This window comes from Acipenser ruthenus, chromosome 11 (assembly GCF_902713425.1).
Source record: "Acipenser ruthenus chromosome 11, fAciRut3.2 maternal haplotype, whole genome shotgun sequence".
Lineage (NCBI taxonomy): Eukaryota > Metazoa > Chordata > Actinopteri > Acipenseriformes > Acipenseridae > Acipenser > Acipenser ruthenus.
Window position 1 is genome coordinate 39,277,525 of NC_081199.1, and position 20,231 is coordinate 39,297,755.

A 20,231-nucleotide genomic window follows, 5' to 3' on the forward strand; every position below is an offset into this window, starting at 1 on the left:
CAATTCAGGACGATTCCCTAGTGTGGTGAAATGTTCAAATCGACCCGAGTCGCTGAGATATTCTGGCTGTTTACTTGTTCTCCTTACCACTGAAACAAAACTCCTTTGGGTTTAATTACTCATTTGAAATGAAAACAGTAAGAAGTCAAGGACAAAATAAAAAATACTTTATTTCATGAAAAAAATGCTTAATGAGATTAGTAACTTGCAATCTATTATATAAATTGTCACTGAATATAAAATCTGTACAGATGTGAAACCAGTTCACATTAAACAATGCAATCAATTGAGAAAACAGGTCAAATGTAACTTTGCTCTTTCCCCCTATTATACATAAAAACACTGCAGACTAATTCTATATCACTAGCATGTAAAATAAGATGCTTTAAAATGGATTCCAAGCTATCTTACAGAGCAGCATGGAACAGTTAACAGTGAGCTTATCTGATAACCCAGGAACAGGTGGGAAGTGACCTTGAAATAAAACACATTTTAACTTCCTGCTCTAACTGCATTTTAAATTCTAAACCAGAATCTCTGTGCGCTGTCCACTAGGCTGTAGCATATTGCTTTTAGGTTCCTGGGGGGATTAAAAGTTGTGTTTAGTAGGAGGTAATCAAATCGTTCCCGTGCCATCAGGAAAGCTCTCAATCTGTTATATTTAGAATTCACAGCCTGGCAGTGTATTGTTACAATAAATCGTTTGACTGAAGCAGTTTTTTCCACAGGCTGGCAGCCAGCAGAAAGTGCATTGCTCTGGAATACCCTGTGTCAAGCTTTCTCAGCTGAGAGGGAAGCCAACCCCAGACAGCCTGCCAGTTCTGAGAGCCTGCAGTGCTTTCCCACCCGGGCGGGCAGGCATGCCACCTGACTGAAAACAAGCAAATGCAATATAAAAAGAGCTCAACACAGGGTGACTGATGTTTGGTGCCTCAACAACTGTACATTTACCTTGTGGATCCAGTGCAGTTGCCATAACGTTGAGTTTCTTGTCAAGCTACAGTATGAAGTGGGATCAAGTAGGAATGGGCGTCTTGGGACTGGCTTTGTTCCCCGGCTTGGATGGAAGCTATTAGCTATAACCACTTGCTTTCCCTAAAGCTCAAGACTAGTGTACACTGTGAACCAAGGAGACGAGAGAGCTTAGGGCTGCACTGCTGCAGAAAGAACATACAGCAGCAGAGCCTTTAACATGGCATTTAAAGAGGAAGTAGCAGGGCTCCGAAAAATATAGCGGTACACGTCCCCCATGTGGTGCAACATCTGTTTAAATAACATTGTTAACATCCTGACAACGTTTTACACTTATAACTTTAAAGCCTGTTTCAAAGCTCTTTTCAAAATGGCCTGTCCAGTGCACTGGGGTTTGAGATCTGTTCTCTAAATCACTACAGGTGCGTTATTTAAACAGTTGTAGCACCACGTGGGGACGTGTAACGCTATGTTTTTCAGAACCCCACTACTTGCTCTTTTAATGAAGGTACTCTGAAGACCCTTACGTTCAACCACATGGTGAAGAGTATATTTCCAGTACACCGCAGCTCCTCAAGACCTGCAAGCACATTACATGTACACATTATATTAAATATTGCTTAAAATATTCATCTTCAAATTGCAAAACTAGAACAAAACATTTTGCTTTTGGGGTGTTATTATACATTTAAAAGACAAGAGACAGGTCTTCCAGATATAACTGGTGCAGATACTGCACAGACCTGTGGCTTGTTCCTGTCAGCAATCAAGTTGCATGCAATCGTTTACAAAGATTACGCTTTGCATGTTCCACTCAACTTTCCCTAGGTTGCAGCATGTGATTCATCTCGTAATGAGGTGGCATTCAGTAATTTATCACATACATTTTAAGGAGTGCTTTACTAGTAAGCCAATTCAAGTTTTGTGATACTTGATACGCAGCAATAACTGCTCTAGGTAAAAAAAAAGTCTGGATTATCTTCCTGTTTTGAAAGCTGTTATCATTCAGTACAAAATAAAATACAGTTTTTCCCGTTCTAGAGCTTCATGTTGGTTTGGATTGTTTGTGTTTGCCAGGGAGTGACAGCGCTATGATAATTGTTTTTCCACTGACAGTGAAAAATAAAAATGAATTTCCTTTTAATACCCGTTGGGGAAAAGAGACAAGATATACAGTTGCTTTGATGTAGGCCTATAGTTTGACAAATGCACTGCACACTGTTTTTATTTGCAGTTTACTATTTGAACGTAATTTAGTGCTTCAAATAAATGTCACTTTTAGACTAGGTTTGTCTAGTTTTAATAAGGTCTGAGATGAGGTTGGAAACTAGTTGCTTTTTACATGACAAACCTAGTCTTGCACATATGTTAATGATCTAAACTGTGCCAGAATCTTAACACCACGGTGCCACTGCCCTAAAAGTCGTTAAGACATTTCTTCGATGTTGAATCCAAAAGCACTGTTGCCGCATTATACCAAGAGCTTTGATTTTGCAGATGAAGTGTTGTAGATGTAAGGGATTATTCCGATAGGGATACAATTACATATTTGCACAAGAGTTTTACACGTAGTCCCTTAATGCCAGAGTTTAGGCGTCTATGCATTTACATCTGACAACACACTGTTGCACAATATCGGTCTAGGGTTTTATCTAAAAGAGTCCAGCCCATTGAATAAAAGCCTTCAATAAAGCAATGGCCTTTCTACATTTTTTAGTCTTGAAAGAAATTTCTTCAGACATGTGAAGAGAAGCTATTGCTGTACCGAGTGGTGTGCTGTTGGCCCTTTTGTGTGGCAGTGCTCCTTCACACCTCAGTCACCAGTACCCCAGATGGAAACCCCTGGAAGGGTGCTGTTTCCTGGGCATTGCTGTCAGGTTTCCAGGGCTCCGTGCCTGTGGTGCTGACATTGTGATTGTCCTTGTTCTCCATCTGCCCCATCACGCTGAAGCGCTCGGCCACGCAGTGCGCAGTGAGGCGGGCCTCAGGGTCGTGGTCCCAGCACTCCCCAATGGTGTTGCACAGGAACTGCATCCCCTGAGAGAAAGCCCACAGTGAGGAGTCAGGCTAATGAATAACAATCAGGGAATGTTTACATGACAACAGCGAGAAGGTACAAAACGTAGCCATGTGAGCTTCCCCAAAGTCAGTTTTAAAGCAGTCACATGGACAGCTGAGAGGCCTTAACAAATTACATTTCATAACTCAATTACAGTTCAAGCTAAAACCATTTTTTGCCAGAAGAAAAAACGCTAAATAGGAACATATGTATGCTATTATTGCCCCCTGGTTATGGGCATGTTCTATATTATTAAGACATTGAAAATTAAGGCAATTAACGTGGAGGGTTATGGGGGATTCAGGCCCTCTCATACCCCATAATATAATGCCCCTTTCACAGAGAATAATACTCGTTTATAATCCTGGTTTCTCTAAGCTTGTCCTGCTGTGCTCTGTTCTAATCAACTAACCAATGGCAGGCCTAATGCAGCTACCCTTTAATCCTGCTGGTTTCTCCACAGGGGTGATTTATTGACCAATTTAATTTAACATCATGAAATACAATACCCATGTGTGTCTCAATTCCCACCTATTGTGGGTCACAGGCTGCACCTGGGTACATAATATAACTGAACAGCTCAGCACAGTACTCCCCTACCTGGTGTACCAGCCAGCTGCTAGGGATGTCAGGCCGGCCCCGCTCTCGCAGGACCAGGTCCCTCATACTCTCCACACAGGGATGCTCGCACACCTGAGAACCAAACGGCAGCTCGTAGCTCTTCACCTCTTACAAAGGAGACAAAACAAAGAGTGAGTCCTTTATCTTTCCCTAGTACCTTAAAGGGACACTAGCGTTTTATAGCATCTAATGTATTCAGGTGGGAAAGCACATGAGCGTTTTCCTGATACTGAATGTATTATTATATTTATCAACTGTTTACTATCCTTTGATGTGTTCTGCGTAATACTGTCGTGTTGTTTCTGCTTATCTCAAGGTGGGGAAGCATATTAACATTATGCTGCGCACTTAAGCCTGTACAACAATGATATGCTTCCCCGCCTCACTTACCTACTATCATTCTTGATGAGTCTTTTCAGAAGCATTTTTGCTGGAATTGTAAGAAGCATGGCAAATACTGATCTAAGCAAAAACAACAACAGATAATCATACAGATAATGCATAACAGGATATTAAACAGGTAATAAATATAAACATTAGAAAACATGTAGATGATATACAGACGTGCTCAAATTTGATGGTACCCCTCCACAAAAAACGAGGAATGCACAATTTTCTCTGAAATAAATTGAAACTGACAAAAGTAATTGGCATCCACCATTGTTTATTCCATATTTAATAGAAATCAGACTTTGCTTTTGATTTTTTATTCAACATAATATTGTAAATAAGAAAACAAATGAAAATGGCATGGACAAAAATGATGGGACCGCTAACCTAATATTTTGTTGCATAACCTTTAGAGGCAATCACTGCAATCAAACGTTTTCTGTAGCTCTCAATGAGACTTCTGCACCTGTTAACAGGTAGTTTGGCCCACTCTTCCTGAGCAAACTGCTCCAGCTGTCTCAGGTTTGATGGGTGCCTTCTCCAGACTGCAAGTTTTAGCTCTTTCCATAGATGTTCGATAGGATTCAGATCAGGACTCATAGAAGGCCACTTCAGAATAGTCCAATGTTTTGTTCTTATCCATTCTTGGGTGCTTTTAGCTGTGTGTTTTGGGTCATTATCCTGTTGGAGGACCCATGACCTGCGACTGAGACAGAGCTTTCTGACACTGGGCAGGACGTTTCACTCCAGAATGCCTTGATAGTCTTGAGATTTCATTGTGCCCTGCACAGATTCAAGGCACCCTGTGCCAGGCGCAGCAAAGCAGCCCCAAAACATAACCGAGCCTCCTCCATGTTTCACTGTAGGTATGGTGTTCTTTTCTTTGAAAGTTTCATTTTTTCGTCTGTGAACATAGAGCTGATGTGACTTGCCAAAAAGCTCCAGTTTTGACTCATCTGTCCAAAGGACATTCTCCCAGAAGGATTGTGGCTTGTCAATATGCATTTTAGCTAATTCCAGTCTGGCTTTTTATGTTTTTCTTTCAAAAGTGGAGTCCTCCTGGGTCTTCTTCCATGGAGCCCACTTTCACTCAAAAAGCGACGGATGGTGTGATCAGAAACTGACGTACCTTCACCTTGGAGTTCAGCTTGTATCTCTTTGGCAGTTATCCTTGGTTCTTTTTCTACCATTCGCACTATCCTTCTGTTCACTCTGGGGTTGATTTTCCTCTTGCAGCCGCGCCCAGGGAGGTTGGCTACAGTTCCATGGACCTTAAACTTCTTAATAATATTTGCAACTGTTGTCACAGGAACATCAAGCTGCTTGGAAATGGTCTTGTAGCCTTTACCTTTACCATGCTTGTCTATTATTTTCTTTCTGATCTCCTCAGACAACTCTCTCCTTTGCTTTCTCTGGTCCATATTCAGTGTGGTGCACACAATGATACCAAACAGCACAGTGACTACTTTTCTCCATTTAAATAGGCTGAATGACTAATTACAAGATTGGAGACATGTGTGATACTAATTAAAGAAACTAATTAGTTTGAAATATCACTATAATCCAATTATTTATTATCTTTTCTAAGGGGTACCAACAAATGTGTAGAATAAGCAATAATTCATCTCTTTTCACAGCTTCTTTGCTTTATTCTATGACATACCAAAGGCATGCAAGTATACATGATAAAATAGCTTAATTTCATCACTTTTCAGGAGGAATGAAGCATTATTTCAATGAGCTGTAAGGGTACCAACAAATTTGAGCACGTCTGTAAATGAAGAACCCATTACTGCAACACAAAACATTTTACTACAATACTTTCCATTACGTTGTGCAGTCTTGTTTATTACTGTAGTGTTATTTTAGAATAACACTATGCTTGGTGAATATATACTACCTTGGATCAGGTGAAAAGTACCCTTTTGGACTATACTTGTATGCGCCAAAGATACAAGTGAACTCCCACTGGGGTGCCACAGGATCTGTTTTTTAATGAAGATCTGCTACAGCCCTTTTAATTACTATGAAGCATTTTATTATTATTTACAATTTAATAATACAAAGTACAATTTACATTTACTGTATCCAGGACCCTCACCTCCAATTACATCACAACGAGAGGCCATTTCCCACAGGACCAGGGCCATGGAATACACATCCATCTGCTTGAAGGACTCCAGCTCCTCCAGGTTCACACGAGACTCCAGAACCTCAGGGGCCATGTACCGGGCAGTGCCAACCTGACAGGAGGAAAGGCTTCAATGAAGCTTCAGACAAGACAGCTCTGGCTGGCAGTTGACATTCAAATTTGACAGAATTCTGGAACCTTCCAATACTAATAATTAGTAAAAAAATAAATAAATAAATAAATAAATAAATAAATAAAAAACATTAAAAAATACTAGGGTGCGGATCTAAATACGACCGGTGTTTAAATCATTAAAGGGGACTTTGACTAACATCTCTAATGGTGCGTGTGCATCTCTTGTGTAAGTAAAATGACAGATTAGGTCCTAATTTATTTTCAAAATGGTGCCGGTAATTGATTACCACTGTTTAGATAAACTGAACAGGCCCCTTAGGTCTATACAAATATTTCTGTAATTTTTAAATACCAATTAATTGCAATACAATGTAGGTTATACATTATAACTCTAGAATGTACCTAATTCACTGCATTGTACAGTACGTTGTGATAAAAGTGACCCTATATTGTTCATTTACCTGCCCACTGTTGGAAAAGTCCTCTACAGTGAGAGAAGGGTCCAGTCTCAAAGCCAGCCCAAAGTCACACAGAACACACTCCGTCTTGCTCTTCACCAGAATGTTGGAGCTCTTGATATCCCGGTGGGAAATGGGGATTTTGGGAGAGCCATATGCAGTGTAGTCACTGTGGAGATGGGCCACTCCACTCACCAGAGAACCTGCCATTAAGTGGAGCTCCGACCAGCTCAGCACATGGTTGGTCAGGTATTCCTGCAGGTTGCCCAGGCTGTGGTAGGCCGTGATGAGCCAGTATTGCTTCTGCGGGCCTGTGCCTCTCTCTTCGGCCGTCAGGAACTGCAACACGCTCTCATGCTTAAGGTTGGCGTCCGAGAAGATCTTGCGCTCGCTCTTCCAGGAGAGGTACTCCTCTGCAGAGAAGATCTTCACAGCCACAGTCTCGTAATGGCCCGAGGCATTGTGGTTCAGCCTGGCCCGCCAGACGTCTGCAAACCGGCCTTTCCCCACGACGCGGTCCAGCTCGATGGGCAGCAGCTCAGTGTTGTGGTTGATGTTGTTGGCGCAGGTGGACGAGATGTCAGAGTGGCTGTCGTTGATCATGGCAGGCAGCTTCCCATCGTATTCCGCAGGGTCCCTGTTCTCTGGAAGGTCCAGGGTTTGGCGTTGGGCGTGTTTTGCAGGCCAGGGTTCTTTCCTCTGCTGTCGGGTGCGGTACAAGTAAAAGGCCATGGTTGCCATTATGGCCACCAGAATAGGCGGAAGCAAGCTGATCACTGCCACAGGAATGACCTCTTTGCTTTGCAGCTTTGCATAGCCTAATGGGAAAAGAACATGCTGGTCATAGCATTTCTCTAGGATTCACAGTGCAGTTACCATCCAGGGGCTAAATGCAAAGACAAAAGACTGGAAGTATCATGTGATGTCACACTTACTCTGATTATTAACCATCTGCATTGAAACAAGAACATACATAAAGCTGCATTGGTCTGAAACGTATTTAATGTATTTAAAAGTATGATTGTTTAAATATAGAAATAATTCAAGTTGAGTATTTGTTCCAGGAACACCTGCCAAGTATAACATTCAGTGAAATAAGTGCAAGAACACTTTCATAAGAACATAAGAAAGGTTACAAACAAGAGGAGGCCATTCAGCCCGTCTTGCTCTTTTGGTTGTTAGTAACTGATTGATCCCAGAATCTTGTCAAGCAGCTTCTTGAAGGATCCCAGGGTGTTGGTTTCAACAACATTACTGGGGAGTTGGTTCCAGACCCTCACAATTCTCTGTGTAAAAAAGTACCTCCTATTTTCTGTTCTGAATGCCCCTTTATCTAATCTCCATTTGTGACCCCTGGGCCTTGTTTCTTTTTTCAGGTCGAAAAAGTCCCCTGGGTCGACATTGTCAATAATTTTGAATGCGTAGTCTTCTTTGTTCAGGACTGAATAGATTCAATTTTCTAATCCTGTCTGCATATGACATGCCTTTTAAACCAGGTATAATTCTGGTCGCTTTTCTTTGCACTCTTTCTAGAGCAGCAATATCCTTTTTGTAGCGAGGTGACCAGAACTGAACACAATATTCTAGATGAAGTCTTACTAATGCATTGTAACGTTTTAACGTTACTTCCCTTGATTTAAAATTCAACACATTTCACAATATATCCAAGCATTTTGTTGGCCTTTTTTATAGCTTCCCCACATTGTCTAGATGAAGACATTTCTGAGTCAACATAAACTCCTAGACCTTTTTCACAGATTCTTACTTCAATTTCATTATCTCCCATATGATATTTATAATGCACATTTCTATTGCCTGTGTGCAATACCTTACACTTTTCTCTATTAAACGTAATTTGCCATGTGTCTGCCCAGTTCTGGATGCTGTGTATATAATTTTGAATGACTGTTTGCTATTGCAATGGTGTTTGCCACTCCTCCTATTTTTGTGTCGTCTGCATATTTAACAAGTTTGCTTACTATTCCAGAAGCTACATTAATGTAGATTAGGAATAGCAGAGGACCTAATACTGATCCCTGTGGTACTCCACTGGTTACCTCGCTCCATTTTGAGGTTTCTCCTCTAATCAGTACTTTCTGTTTTCCAAATGTTAACCACTCCCTAATCCATGCGCATGCATTTCCTTGAATCCCTACTGCGTTCAGTTTGAGAATTAATCTTTTATGTGGGACTTTGTCAAAAGATTTCTGGAAATCTAAATAAACCATGTCATATGCTTTGCAATTATCCATTGTCTTATTTTTTATTTTAGTCGTCGCCAATTATTTTACCCCGATTTTCACCCCAATTTAGCATGCCCAATTATTATCTGTATCCCCGGCTCACCGCTCACAACCCCCGCGCCGACTCGGGAAACGGAGGCTGGAACACGCGTCCTCCGAAACGTGCTCCTGCCAAGCCGTCATTTTTCGCACTGCAGATCCACAGCGATGCCACCAGACCTATAGTGCCGGAGGACAACACAGATCTGGCGGCACCGCTGCAGAGCCACAGGGGCCGCTGATGCGCGGTGAGCCGTGGATTCCCCTGCCGACCTAAGCCCTCCCTACCCGGGCAGCGCTCAGCCAATTGTGCGCCGCCCCCTAGGAACTCCCGGTCACGGTCAGCTGTGACATAGCCTGGATTCGAACCTGCGATCTCCAGGCTATAGGGCACATCCTGCACTCCGCGCGGAGCGCCTTTACTGGATGCGCCACTCGGGAGGCCCTGCAATTATCCATTGTCGATGTTGCATCCTCAAAAAAATCAAGTTGATTAGTTAGACACGATCTCCCTTTTCTAAAACCATGCTGGCTGTCTCTCAGGATACTGTTACCATATAGGTAATTTTCCATTTTGGATCTTATTATAGTTTCCATAAGTTTACATATAATAGAAGTCAGGCTTATTGGTCTGTTTAACAAAGGCAGACAGGTGCTGCTGTATCCAGTTGTTCTCAGTTTACAAGAGCATAACCAACGAAATCACAGAATAGAGCTATTTTTCTTGGCAGGTTATGCAAAGCCTGGCTACCCTGTACAGTGCTGACATAGCACTACGAAATCAGGCAGCAGTAAAAAAAAACAAGAATCCATGAGCAGGAAGTCTGTTTCCAGGAGAAAATTGTAGTTCTGACCAGTTTTACTGGCTTGAGTAAATTTAGGTCGTAATGCTCTTGTTTTCATCTCTAACATACGTTTCTTTTTTGTTCCAGAAAAAAATAAATAATCAGACTTATTTTAGTGACCTAAAGCACTCCTGTAATGTTAATGAGTTCTCTTTCATTCTGTGATTACTTTGTAGAGCTCCCACTTGGGGGGTAATCAGATTTATTTCTACAGGTCATAAAAGCAACCAAAATAAATACAGCATACAAATGCTGGCTGAGAAACCACATATACAGCATCTCTGAAGCTGGGCATGGCTTCAATGCTATGTCATGGATTGGTGGAAAAAAAGATGTAAGCGGTCGGACGGGCACGAATATTCCAAACACAGACATGTGGTTTGACAGCGGGAGGTAACCTATGTACCCAATGAGACTGGAGTGTACCTTGCTTGTTAGTTTGCCACCCCAGCATCTTAGCAACTGAACAAATTGTTAGGAAGAGCAGTTCTAAGCTAATGTGTACACTTTGCAGTAACACAGTGACCAAGTTATTTTCAAAGGAGATGCTACACGTCTTTTGAAGATCTCTCACCGTTGTCTTCCTTTTCGAATATCAGCTTGTCATTGCACTCCTGTTCACCCATACACCCGCATATGTAAAGCGCTCCCTCCTCTGATGGCTGCTGCACCATTAGGCACTCTCTGGTGGTGTAATTGGGAACCATCGCGTTCTCCACTGGGAGCTGAGGGTCATGGCACATGGTCCTGACACTAATACTCTTGTTGTCCTGCTTCCTGAAAGAAATGCAAACAGACACAATAAAACCCACCTGACTCTGAGCAAAGAAGTAAGAATTAAAGGAGGATGCTAGTCCAAGCCCTATATTGTCTGGTCTCTGTCTAGTCTTGACCACTAAGGGTTACTGAAACGCGAGGAGATGATCGCTCCATAGTGACCTGCAGGAGGCTAATGCAGTGTCCTTACTAGGAGAACCACTAGGAATGATCTGTTTAGTGTTATGCCAATTTTTTTTAACTCATTTAAGTAACTACTGGAAAATTGTTAAATATGAATTCCTGTAAATGTTTGAAAAAATAAATCAAGTATTAGATCCAATTCCCTTCTTTCTTACTCATCGACAAACATAACTGAATTCCCTCCACCAGGTCCAAGCCCTTTCTGTGATGGTTTTGTATTTTTATTATGTGTGGGAGGGGAGTTTCTAATCTGAACTGCCAGCTTTCCATTTGCTTTTCCCAGCAATGTTTTTATGAAGCCAACTGGCTCAATTTCTCTCGCCTGAGTGAGGTTTCACAAAGTGCTGTAACTCAATGTGTATACCAACTGTAGCAATACCAATTGTAGTTTTCTTTCGGAAGACAAGTTGAGAAACAGGGAAGGATGAGACACAGCCTGTGTGTGTGTTGTACAGAGCTGAAATGTGTTTACCTTTGTTTTAGCATGCTGTCACTACACTGCGCTAACATGATATTCTGCAGGGCTCTTTTCTAAGGGACAGCACATACCATATCGCCACACAGATTTCTTTCTGGTATTCACAGAAGGAGCTGAAGGAACAGTTACTGTAGCACACATTGTCTTCACACACCGGGCTGGAATAGTCACACCACTGACATAAATTGCTCACAGGGACGAAATCTGCAAGGGTTAGAGCGTGGATATCTGTAAGAAAGAGAAAGCAAGAAATCTGAAAACGATCTTTCAGGGTATAGTGTAACAAAGAACCTTTTTTTTCAGGTAACATATTCTGTAGAAAGCTACTATGTCAAACCATTTAGGTACTCTGGATTTTGTTAGGTTTATTATTTATTTTATTTATTTCAAATTTTCAGCACCATAATGTACGTTTCTATTTAAAATTATATTATTACACAAAGGATTTCTTGTAGAAAGTTCTGTCTACAGAGACTTTTCAGTACTGCTGAACATTAGGTTTTTAAAGTTATTGATAATCACTTCTTGCTTGGTGTCCACACAGCTGGTTGATGAAAATAGCCTTGATATGATTAAGTTGTTTTGTTTTTGTTTAATCGGTTTAATGCAATATAGACCCAATTCACTCAACATTTGTCTTTGAAGGGTTTTGTAGGGAATGATTATTTTAATATAATTCCAATAGCAGGGGCCATGTTTTAAGGCACAGCATCCAATAGAGGGATTTATATCATCATGCCACAGAGGAATATGGTTCTCATGAGTTAACATGACCCCAAGGTCAAGCAGCAGATTATGACTCAATGCACAAAAGCAGTCCGATTTATGTATGCAGTGGTTTCTTTTTTGTTCAGCCACTTTGGGCATCCACCTCGACTGCAGGTTCTGGTTTTGTACTGGAGTTTAAATGATAATGAGCTTCGCATTGTGTGAGTTCTTGATATGATCCACACATTTGCTCTGCTCTGTCTGTGATTATTGCAACACATTATTTGCAGGACTCCCAATTGCACTATAAACAGGTTTCAACTGGTATTTCATCTTTTTCACCTGCAAATGCTAGGAATTGATGCTGGAGTGATGAGTGTGCAGTCTTTTACTTTGGAGTACAGTATTTTGGAGCTTTGTATGTAATTGTTAGAGGCAGGTATATGGTTTGGTTGTGCACGTTGGCAATGCAGTAATTATAGTAGAAGGGGTAGATCCATTAGCTACACTATCATATACATACTGTATATACCAATTACAGGGCACTTACATATAATATGTGCCAGCAGGTTTGAACCCCTGTTGTGGGAATACCTACCTGTGTGTGTTTTATTCAGACAACGTCCTCCAGACTGCACCCCAAAGACACATAGTTTTAAAATGAAGCACATATATGGATCATAAGAAAAGTGTCTTCCTTTAACCTGAATACCCGAGGGATGTCACCAGTGTTTTTTTCCTCTAGAGCTAGACTTAGAACTCATGTATGTATCTTGCACAGATTTTGGTTCTGTGTTTGTACTGTTAAAAAAGCAGCCAAAAACTCGACTTCCTCCCAAAAGGAGTAGGAGCAAGTTAAAGTTCTCTGGAGCTGTGGTTTTAATCTGGATTCGTTCCTTTGTGCTCTTGTCAGCCAGCGCTGTTCTTCCCCACGCTGTAACAATGCCAGATCTGTGTTGCTCAGTGTTGCTCAGTACCTGTCTTGCTCCTAATCAAGATTGATTCTAGCCTTTTGAACAGGCTTGCGAGCTGCATGCATTCAATTAACTTCCAGGCTCATAGACACAATGAAGCTGTGAACACGCTTTCATAACTCTATTTAGTTACAATACTTTTCAAATGTAACAGGGTTTAGAGTCACGCCTGTACTTTAATGACATTTTGATCAAATGGAAATGTACTCTATATTATTTGGCACTATACTTAAACATTGCTGAATGGATGATAGGCAGCCACTAAGGGGTTTATCAACTGTAGATGATGCTGTTGGTTGTAGTTTGTTTGAGATGGCTGATTTGCTCTTTTTAACATAATGTGTGGTGTTGCTGATACTGAAAGAAATAGATACAATAAGGACCCTTGTTTAAATATAGTACATATATACACAAAGACTCTAATTGGAGTGATATGCCTCTCAGAATGTGTTCTGCCAGTATATAGTTTTAGCTCTCAACAGGATTCCATGGGAACAGGTGGTTTATGCTTAAGTCACCAACTCTCAATCTCAAGGGCTCACATCTTAGAAAGCACTTTAGGGATGTATGTTACTGTGGGTTTTTAATGCAAGTGTTTTAGTGGCAAATTAACTTTTTTGTAGGAACCACAGCATTTATGAATGAATGCTTGCCTTATTATAATATACTATACATAAAGTCAAAGTTAAAGTCATAGGTTTTAGATTACAGGCAGTTGCCAAATTCATGCTACCCCCCAAACAGTAGTCTAGCACAATCACTGCCTGGCCATTTTTTTAGGACATGTCTACCTGATTGGATTTTGCATGACCCTGATGCAAATTAGGTTGAAAATGTGCATGGGTTTGCAGCAGCAGTATAAACATCCACAAGAGCATGCTTGGGATAAACTTGAACGACTCTCCCTACCTCTCTGCACCAATTGTGGGAAACATATCCCTTCAGACCCCTTCCAGCAGCTCAGGCCAAACGGTGGCCTAACCTGATATTGGGTGCAGGTCCTTATAAATTAGCCAGGCTGTTTATATACAGCAACAACTAAATACACACTATGGCTTCTATACCAAAATGAAATATGTATGTAATTAGATCACTTCCTTATACCGTAAAGTTGCCAGATTCAATCTCTAAAGTTTTGTTTCTGGAGAAAAAATCCTTCTTTCATATCACACGATGTATACATGACAGAACTGACATTAATGTCTTTTTTTCTCTGTATTATTTTCTTAGTGGCAAGCTTGGCTTGAAACGAGGACTTAACCAGAAATTATGCTTAAAAATCCAGAGGTTTGTGGCTTGACAAGGGGACAAAGTCGTCTTTGTTTAGAGATGCAGAGATGTGCTCTCTCTGTCTGAAAACCCAGGGGTCCGAAGATAGGGTTTGACTGCCACGTCACCCCTATTAATTCGAATTAAACCCAGATCAACCCCCTTCATATGAAAACTGCAGTGATCTAATAAAGCTGCACAAACATTAAAAGAAACAGTACACATCCATAAAGAGGTTCCAGATGTTACCAAATGCTAAACATCAAAATATAAACTTAAAAAAAAAAAAAAAAAAGCTGGATAAGCAAAAACTTAAAACTAATTAAAATCAGCAGTTACTGTTCCAAAAATAAATGAGATCCATAAGTGCCTGCATGAGCCAAGTAAAAAAGTTCAGTTAGTCAGTGAGGGTTTGCGGAGAATTTCGACTTGGGCCTGCCTGCAAGGAGACTGCTGATGTGGGTCCACCTTTGTTTCCTTTCAGACTAATCAGGTTTGTGCGAAGTGTACCATTAGTGAAGCTGACCAGGGCAAGGCAAACTAATGTTTTGCTTAGAATTCATACATATCTAGAAAAGAAACCTCTACCAGAGCTTTATGAGCTGTTATGAGGAGTGGTGTAGTCCTAAATGTCAAGGTACCGGATATAGATTTTCTTAAACAAGAATTATTATACAAACTTTATGTTTTCTGTGTGTCAGTGGCTTCCTTTGTGTTTGTGTCCACAGTCGTAGTCGATGCACTGTTGCTGTCGTCTTCGTCAGCATTGTTAACCTTCTCAAAGAAGTCATTTGTAATAGAAGAAGTTCCTAATGCTTTTTTTATTGCATGAAGAGGACTACTGACTGAATCAGACAGTTGTGTGGGAGATGCGAGTCATGGAAGTTAGCTTGCCTTGTATTATCTGAGTTCCGGCTTGACTACACCACTGGTTATAAGGCTGCCTGTCTGTCACAACAAATGGATCACTTGAAACTACGTACAGCGGCTCAAGGTGGATATGATATCACCTGTAACATACAAAAACCTGGAGATTGAAAACCACCACCCCATCAACCCCTTCTTTCCAGTTATGATTGCACCTTTACTGTAAGCTGCAGCTGTTTTTGCACATTGTCATTTTCGTGGATTTTGTTTCATCAGTGCATGAATGCGTTGTAATGTACTTCTTTTGTAGGCTTGTTCTTAAAGATGTTTTAATGATCACTTCTTTAAACGTCAACTATGGTAATTAAGGCAAGATTTTAAGGAAATTAATTGATTTTTAAAGGTCGATACTGAAGGGGTTAAGTGAAGTATAATGTACAATTTTCTAAGGATATGTTGCGTATGACATAGGGTGGGATTAGGATAGGTGAGTCAGCGTCCTGCTAAACATAACAGCTTCCCTAAAATGCAACAGAGACAATGCCCATACCTTCCCCCACAAATCAGCTTGTGATTTATGGTTCCCTTGGAACACGAGTAAATGATCTACTGCACGATCAAGATAACAGGTCTGCTCCTTTGATCATTCTACTCCTTTGATCGTTATCTTGTACATACACAAAACAGGTCTGCTTCTTTGATCATCATCTTGTCTGTGCACTGGTCATCATCTTGTCTGTGCACTGGTCATCATCTTGTCTGTGCACTGGTCATCATCTTGTCTGTGCACTGGTCATCATCTTGTATGTGCACTGGTCATCATCTTTTTTTTTTTTTTTTTATTTAGTCGTCGCCAATTATTTTACCCCGGTTTTCATCCCAATTTAGTATGCCCAATTATTATCTGTATCCTCGGCTCACCGCTCGCAACCCCCGCGCCGACTCGGGAAACGGAGGCTGGAACACGCGTCCTCCGAAACGTGCTCCTGCCAAGCCGTCATTTTTCGCACTGCAGATCCACAGTAATGCCACCAGACATATAGTGCCGGAGGACAACACAGATCTAGCAGCTCCACTGCAGAGCCACAGGCGCCCTATCAGCCACAGGGGTCGCTGATGCGCGGTGAGCCGTGGATTCCCCTGCCGACCTAAGCCCTCCCTACCCGGGCAGCGCTCAGCCAATTGTGCGCCGCCCCCTAGGAACTCCCAGTCACGGTCGGCTGTGACATAGCCTGGATTCGAACCTGCGATCTCCAGGCTATAGGGCACATCCTGCACTCCGTGCGGAGCGCCTTTACTGGATGCGCCACTCGGGAGCCCCACTGGTCATCATCTTGTCTGTGCACTGGTCATCATCTTGTCTGTGCACTGGTCATCATCTTGTCTGTGCACTGGTGTAAGAGGTTGTAACTTGTGATTATGTGTCAGAGAACTAACTGCAGACTGCCTGCTTTACTTCTCTCCAGAATTCTGTACAATAAACTTCGCTGTTACATCTACACACTCAAAGGCTATTTTGATTTCTTCTGGGTCCCTACAATAACTAATACATTTGGATTTAACCTCATTCAGTCACCTAATTTCTATGTAAAAGTAAACTGCAGTTACATTTTAAAAGCCAAGAAAAGAAACCATAATATTGTTTATTTGATGATCATCCAAATTACATGAAGGGATGCCAGTTTAACATGGCAGATCAAAAAATTTACACATCAGATGAATGGACAACTTGCAGAATACGACAAGCAACAACATGGGAAGTGTAACCGCATGTGTGGCTCATTGTTGCGACAATGTACTTCTGTGCATTTTTTTCTAATCTCACTGACAATATCTATACATTGACTGAATGAAAACAAATCTAAGGCACATGTTGCAGGATAGCCTCTAGACAGTCTGTTCCACCTCATTGCTTGCAGTTGCTAAATGCATGGCCCCTAAGAGCCTGACATAAGGTAATAAACAGATCCTGTTTGCTTGGTGAAAGATCTCTGTTGTATGTAGGAGGCTGCATGATTTCCTACCCAGCTAGCATGCAGTGTTCATCGTATGTTGTGCTGCTTGAGGTCACACATTGTGGTCTATTTTAATGGTCCAAACGGTGGCTGTTCTTAATACCGCTGCCATACAATTTATAACCCTAACTGTCTGAGGACCTGTTTTCAGTGGGCTCAGTTGCACACAAACTTTTAAAAAAATAAAATAGGAACATTTATGAATGTACCACAATTCATCCATTCATGAACTTTTAAGTTCTAAGAAGCGAACAGTGTTTTTAAACACCAGCTATAGCAGTATGTATCAGCAGCTTGTGAGTGCTAAAGGGTTAGTGCTTTGTGTCTAAGGGGACAAAGATTTCCCTGGTAAGGAACAGACAGTCAAACCGTTACATTCCAATCGAAAAATTACTTTTGGCATCATTTGTTAAAAAAAAATGATTACATGGATGAGTACATAATAAACTAGATGCTGCATGCATGAAAGCATGGTTGTTACAGCAGGAACCTGATATCTGAAATGGAATTTTCCAATAGGAAATACCTCTTGAAGTTTTAAACTATCTTTGCTTGGGTGTAATTAGGGCCACCATTCAATGGGAACACCTGGGCTAGTGACCGCCTTCCAAATTGGGAGGCTTGGCAGGAGAGTGGATAGGAACTGGACCGAGGGCACAAAGGCAACACCAGCACTTTCTGCACAAGCTTAACAGTTTAACTAAAAGGTTTGTAATGATGCTGAGTTCTCCAGGCTTTCAGCTGCCTTTCCTATATACTCAACAATGTTTATACACTGTAGGATCTTTAATCCTTTTATAAACATCATCCCCCTGCCAGGAATAACATTTGAAATAAGGTATATTTTAAGTGCTGCCAAGAATCTATGTGTTACAGCGACAATGAGACGGCTTTCAACAGCAGGGCTTACTGCTCCATCTGGAGAGCTCAGCTCTGGTGGAGTTTGTTTACAAGCAATATGTGGGAGGATAGAGGAACAGGAAATGAGAAGGGGGCATGCAATGCCAGATATGATTCCCTCAGATTGGGCTGATCCTACCCAAAACCTAACCAGGGTTTAGTTGTTAACAGATGCATGCAATCATGGCTACAGATCATCACAGGATCACACAGACACTTTTATTTGAGCCATGTCCACTAATGTATAGTACTGCACCAACATAAAATGTTAGGCTCCACAGATTAATTTACTAAAAACGAGGTACGTTTGTAACATACATATCAGACACCAAGGGTATAGATTACACAGTTTAGGTGTGAGTAGTGGGTCATCGGAAGCACGTAGAATAACACCCTGGCTTTAAGAAATCTGGACTGGTGTCTGTTTTATTGTTATTATTCGTGCTTCCCTTATAAAGGTTTACTTAGCAAGGAGTAATGAAGTGAGCGCATGGTAAATCATACCTACACATTATAAAGAATAATGAGGTATTGTAAAGCATATTAATAAACAGGGCAAACCAGGGTAAACTATGTTAAATGCATCATATAACCAAGGGAAAAGCATGGTGAAACTGCAAATACTGCACATAAATACAGTGGTAACATCTTTTATGGGTTTAATTGTGCTCAGAATCTTTTGGTGCTTCAGTTTTGTTTGTTTTTTTACCTTTATTCAGGACGTGTAAAACCTAGATAAACGGTTGCATACCTTTGCTGTAGGTCACACGGAACTTCTACACACGATGTGATTCGGTAGGAAGCAGCAGCAGCAACTCTACAACGTGCATAGCATTGTCATACAAAGAGTCAACAGAACCTCAGCAGAAGCAAAGGGGGCCGCAATTGTTCCAGTGTTAAAACCCGTTATTCCCCTTGACTCCATGAAGAAAAATCAAAGTCACGGTTTAAACAGAGGTAAAGTTAATGTTATATTGTAACCTTCCGTTATGGGTGGTATACTTGCAGAATGCTATCTTTTATGCAGAGCTGACATATTTAACCCCTGATTGTACCACAATTATAGATCATTTTTCACAGTGCAACCAGTGCTGTAATGGCTAAATGCCTCTAGTCTTACGATTTAAACTCGTAATTGAAAAAGCAGCTTTATCTTTAAAAAAACAAAAAAAAAAAGGAAGAAGAAATAAAACTTCACATTAACTCTTACCCGGTGAGACAATTCTTCCCAAGACTTAACAACTTCCAATACCTCCTTTAAAAACTTTTAGTGATAGAAAGGAAGCCCCTATACTCACTGAAAGAAAGGAACAGCACAGATGTCACACTTGAGCAAGCCCAGCACCCCATCCTCTTGGTAGCAATAACCAAAGATCAAACCCTCAAGATCCGCGGATCACAGCTGCTGTCCGTGCATATGAAACGGAGAAATATGAACATTTAAAGATAGATTCATTCTAGCTTTCTTGGGTTTGGGGTTTATTGGCTGTGGTTCACTGTGGGCGGATCCAGCTGTTTAAGAGCCAGCTGTGTGTGGGGGGCCCGCCCAGGAACTGGAGTTTATTAACATCATCGTTTATCAAACAAAAACTCCAGCTCGCGCCACCCAAACGGGAAAACACTCCCGATCTGCCTTCTTTGAGAATATCCATCTGCTTATTAATAACAAAAAAGCACAGGCTGTGTTTCAAAACCACAATGCAAAGGACTGGGAACGTCAGACTAAATGGCTGGTACAAATAAGTATAAAACAATAGAACAGATTTCATTCAATGTATTTCTAAAACTAGAATGTTAATGCTTATGATAATAATATAGATTACCACACATTTAGTCTCACTTGTGATTATATGTTGTTTCTAGTTGAAGCACAATTGTTAACTGACATATTATTGGGTTTTTTGCTTCATTCATATTATTTTGTCCGCGCGTTTGTCATATGCTGTAAACCAGTCATTTAGTGCAACGTTTGATTCGATTTCATACGAAATCCACACTGATTCACATTGGCAAAAAAACTTTTAACAGGATAAACAGCCATCCCTGATATCACAAAACACTGTAATTTAGTTTGTGCAAATCTACAATCAAAAGAACCACGTCGAATCTCTGTCCAGTGTTCTACCACAAAACAGAGCATTGCATTTGGAACTAATCCGGGATTATA

At 41.0% G+C, this 20,231-nt stretch overlaps 1 protein-coding gene across 2 annotated transcripts; it reads right to left on the bottom strand.

Moving 5' to 3' along the window:
* Positions 1 to 145: 145 nt before the first annotated feature.
* On the bottom strand, positions 146 to 19,535 carry LOC117426292 (TGF-beta receptor type-2). 2 transcript variants are annotated; one of them, XM_034043731.3, is made up of 7 exons: positions 19,363 to 19,535; positions 11,403 to 11,559; positions 10,468 to 10,670; positions 6,770 to 7,584; positions 6,144 to 6,285; positions 3,632 to 3,759; positions 146 to 3,009 (listed from the first exon to the last, which is right to left on the bottom strand). In XM_034043731.3, the coding sequence occupies exons 1-7, from the start codon at positions 19,412 to 19,414 to the stop codon at positions 2,779 to 2,781; spliced, it is 1,728 nt and encodes a 575-aa protein (XP_033899622.2). In that variant the 5' UTR covers positions 19,415 to 19,535; the 3' UTR covers positions 146 to 2,778. The 2 variants fall into 2 exon arrangements, with proteins under 2 accessions (XP_033899622.2, XP_058889877.1); XM_059033894.1 differs by lacking the exon at positions 11,403 to 11,559 and having other exon boundaries at positions 19,363 to 19,534.
* Between the last annotated feature and the right edge of the window lie 696 nt (positions 19,536 to 20,231).

Coding starts and splice junctions, on each gene's coding strand:
- LOC117426292 (XM_034043731.3), bottom strand. CDS start 19,414: ATGGGGTGCTGGGCTTGCTCAAGTGTGACATCTGTGCTGTTCCTTTCT. Junction 7,585..10,467: donor ATTCGAAAAGGAAGACAACG/GTGAGAGATCTT, acceptor TTTTCCCATTAG/GCTATGCAAAGCTGCAAAGC. Junction 6,286..6,769: donor ACTTTTCCAACAGTGGGCAG/GTAAATGAACAA, acceptor TCCTCCTGTCAG/GTTGGCACTGCCCGGTACAT.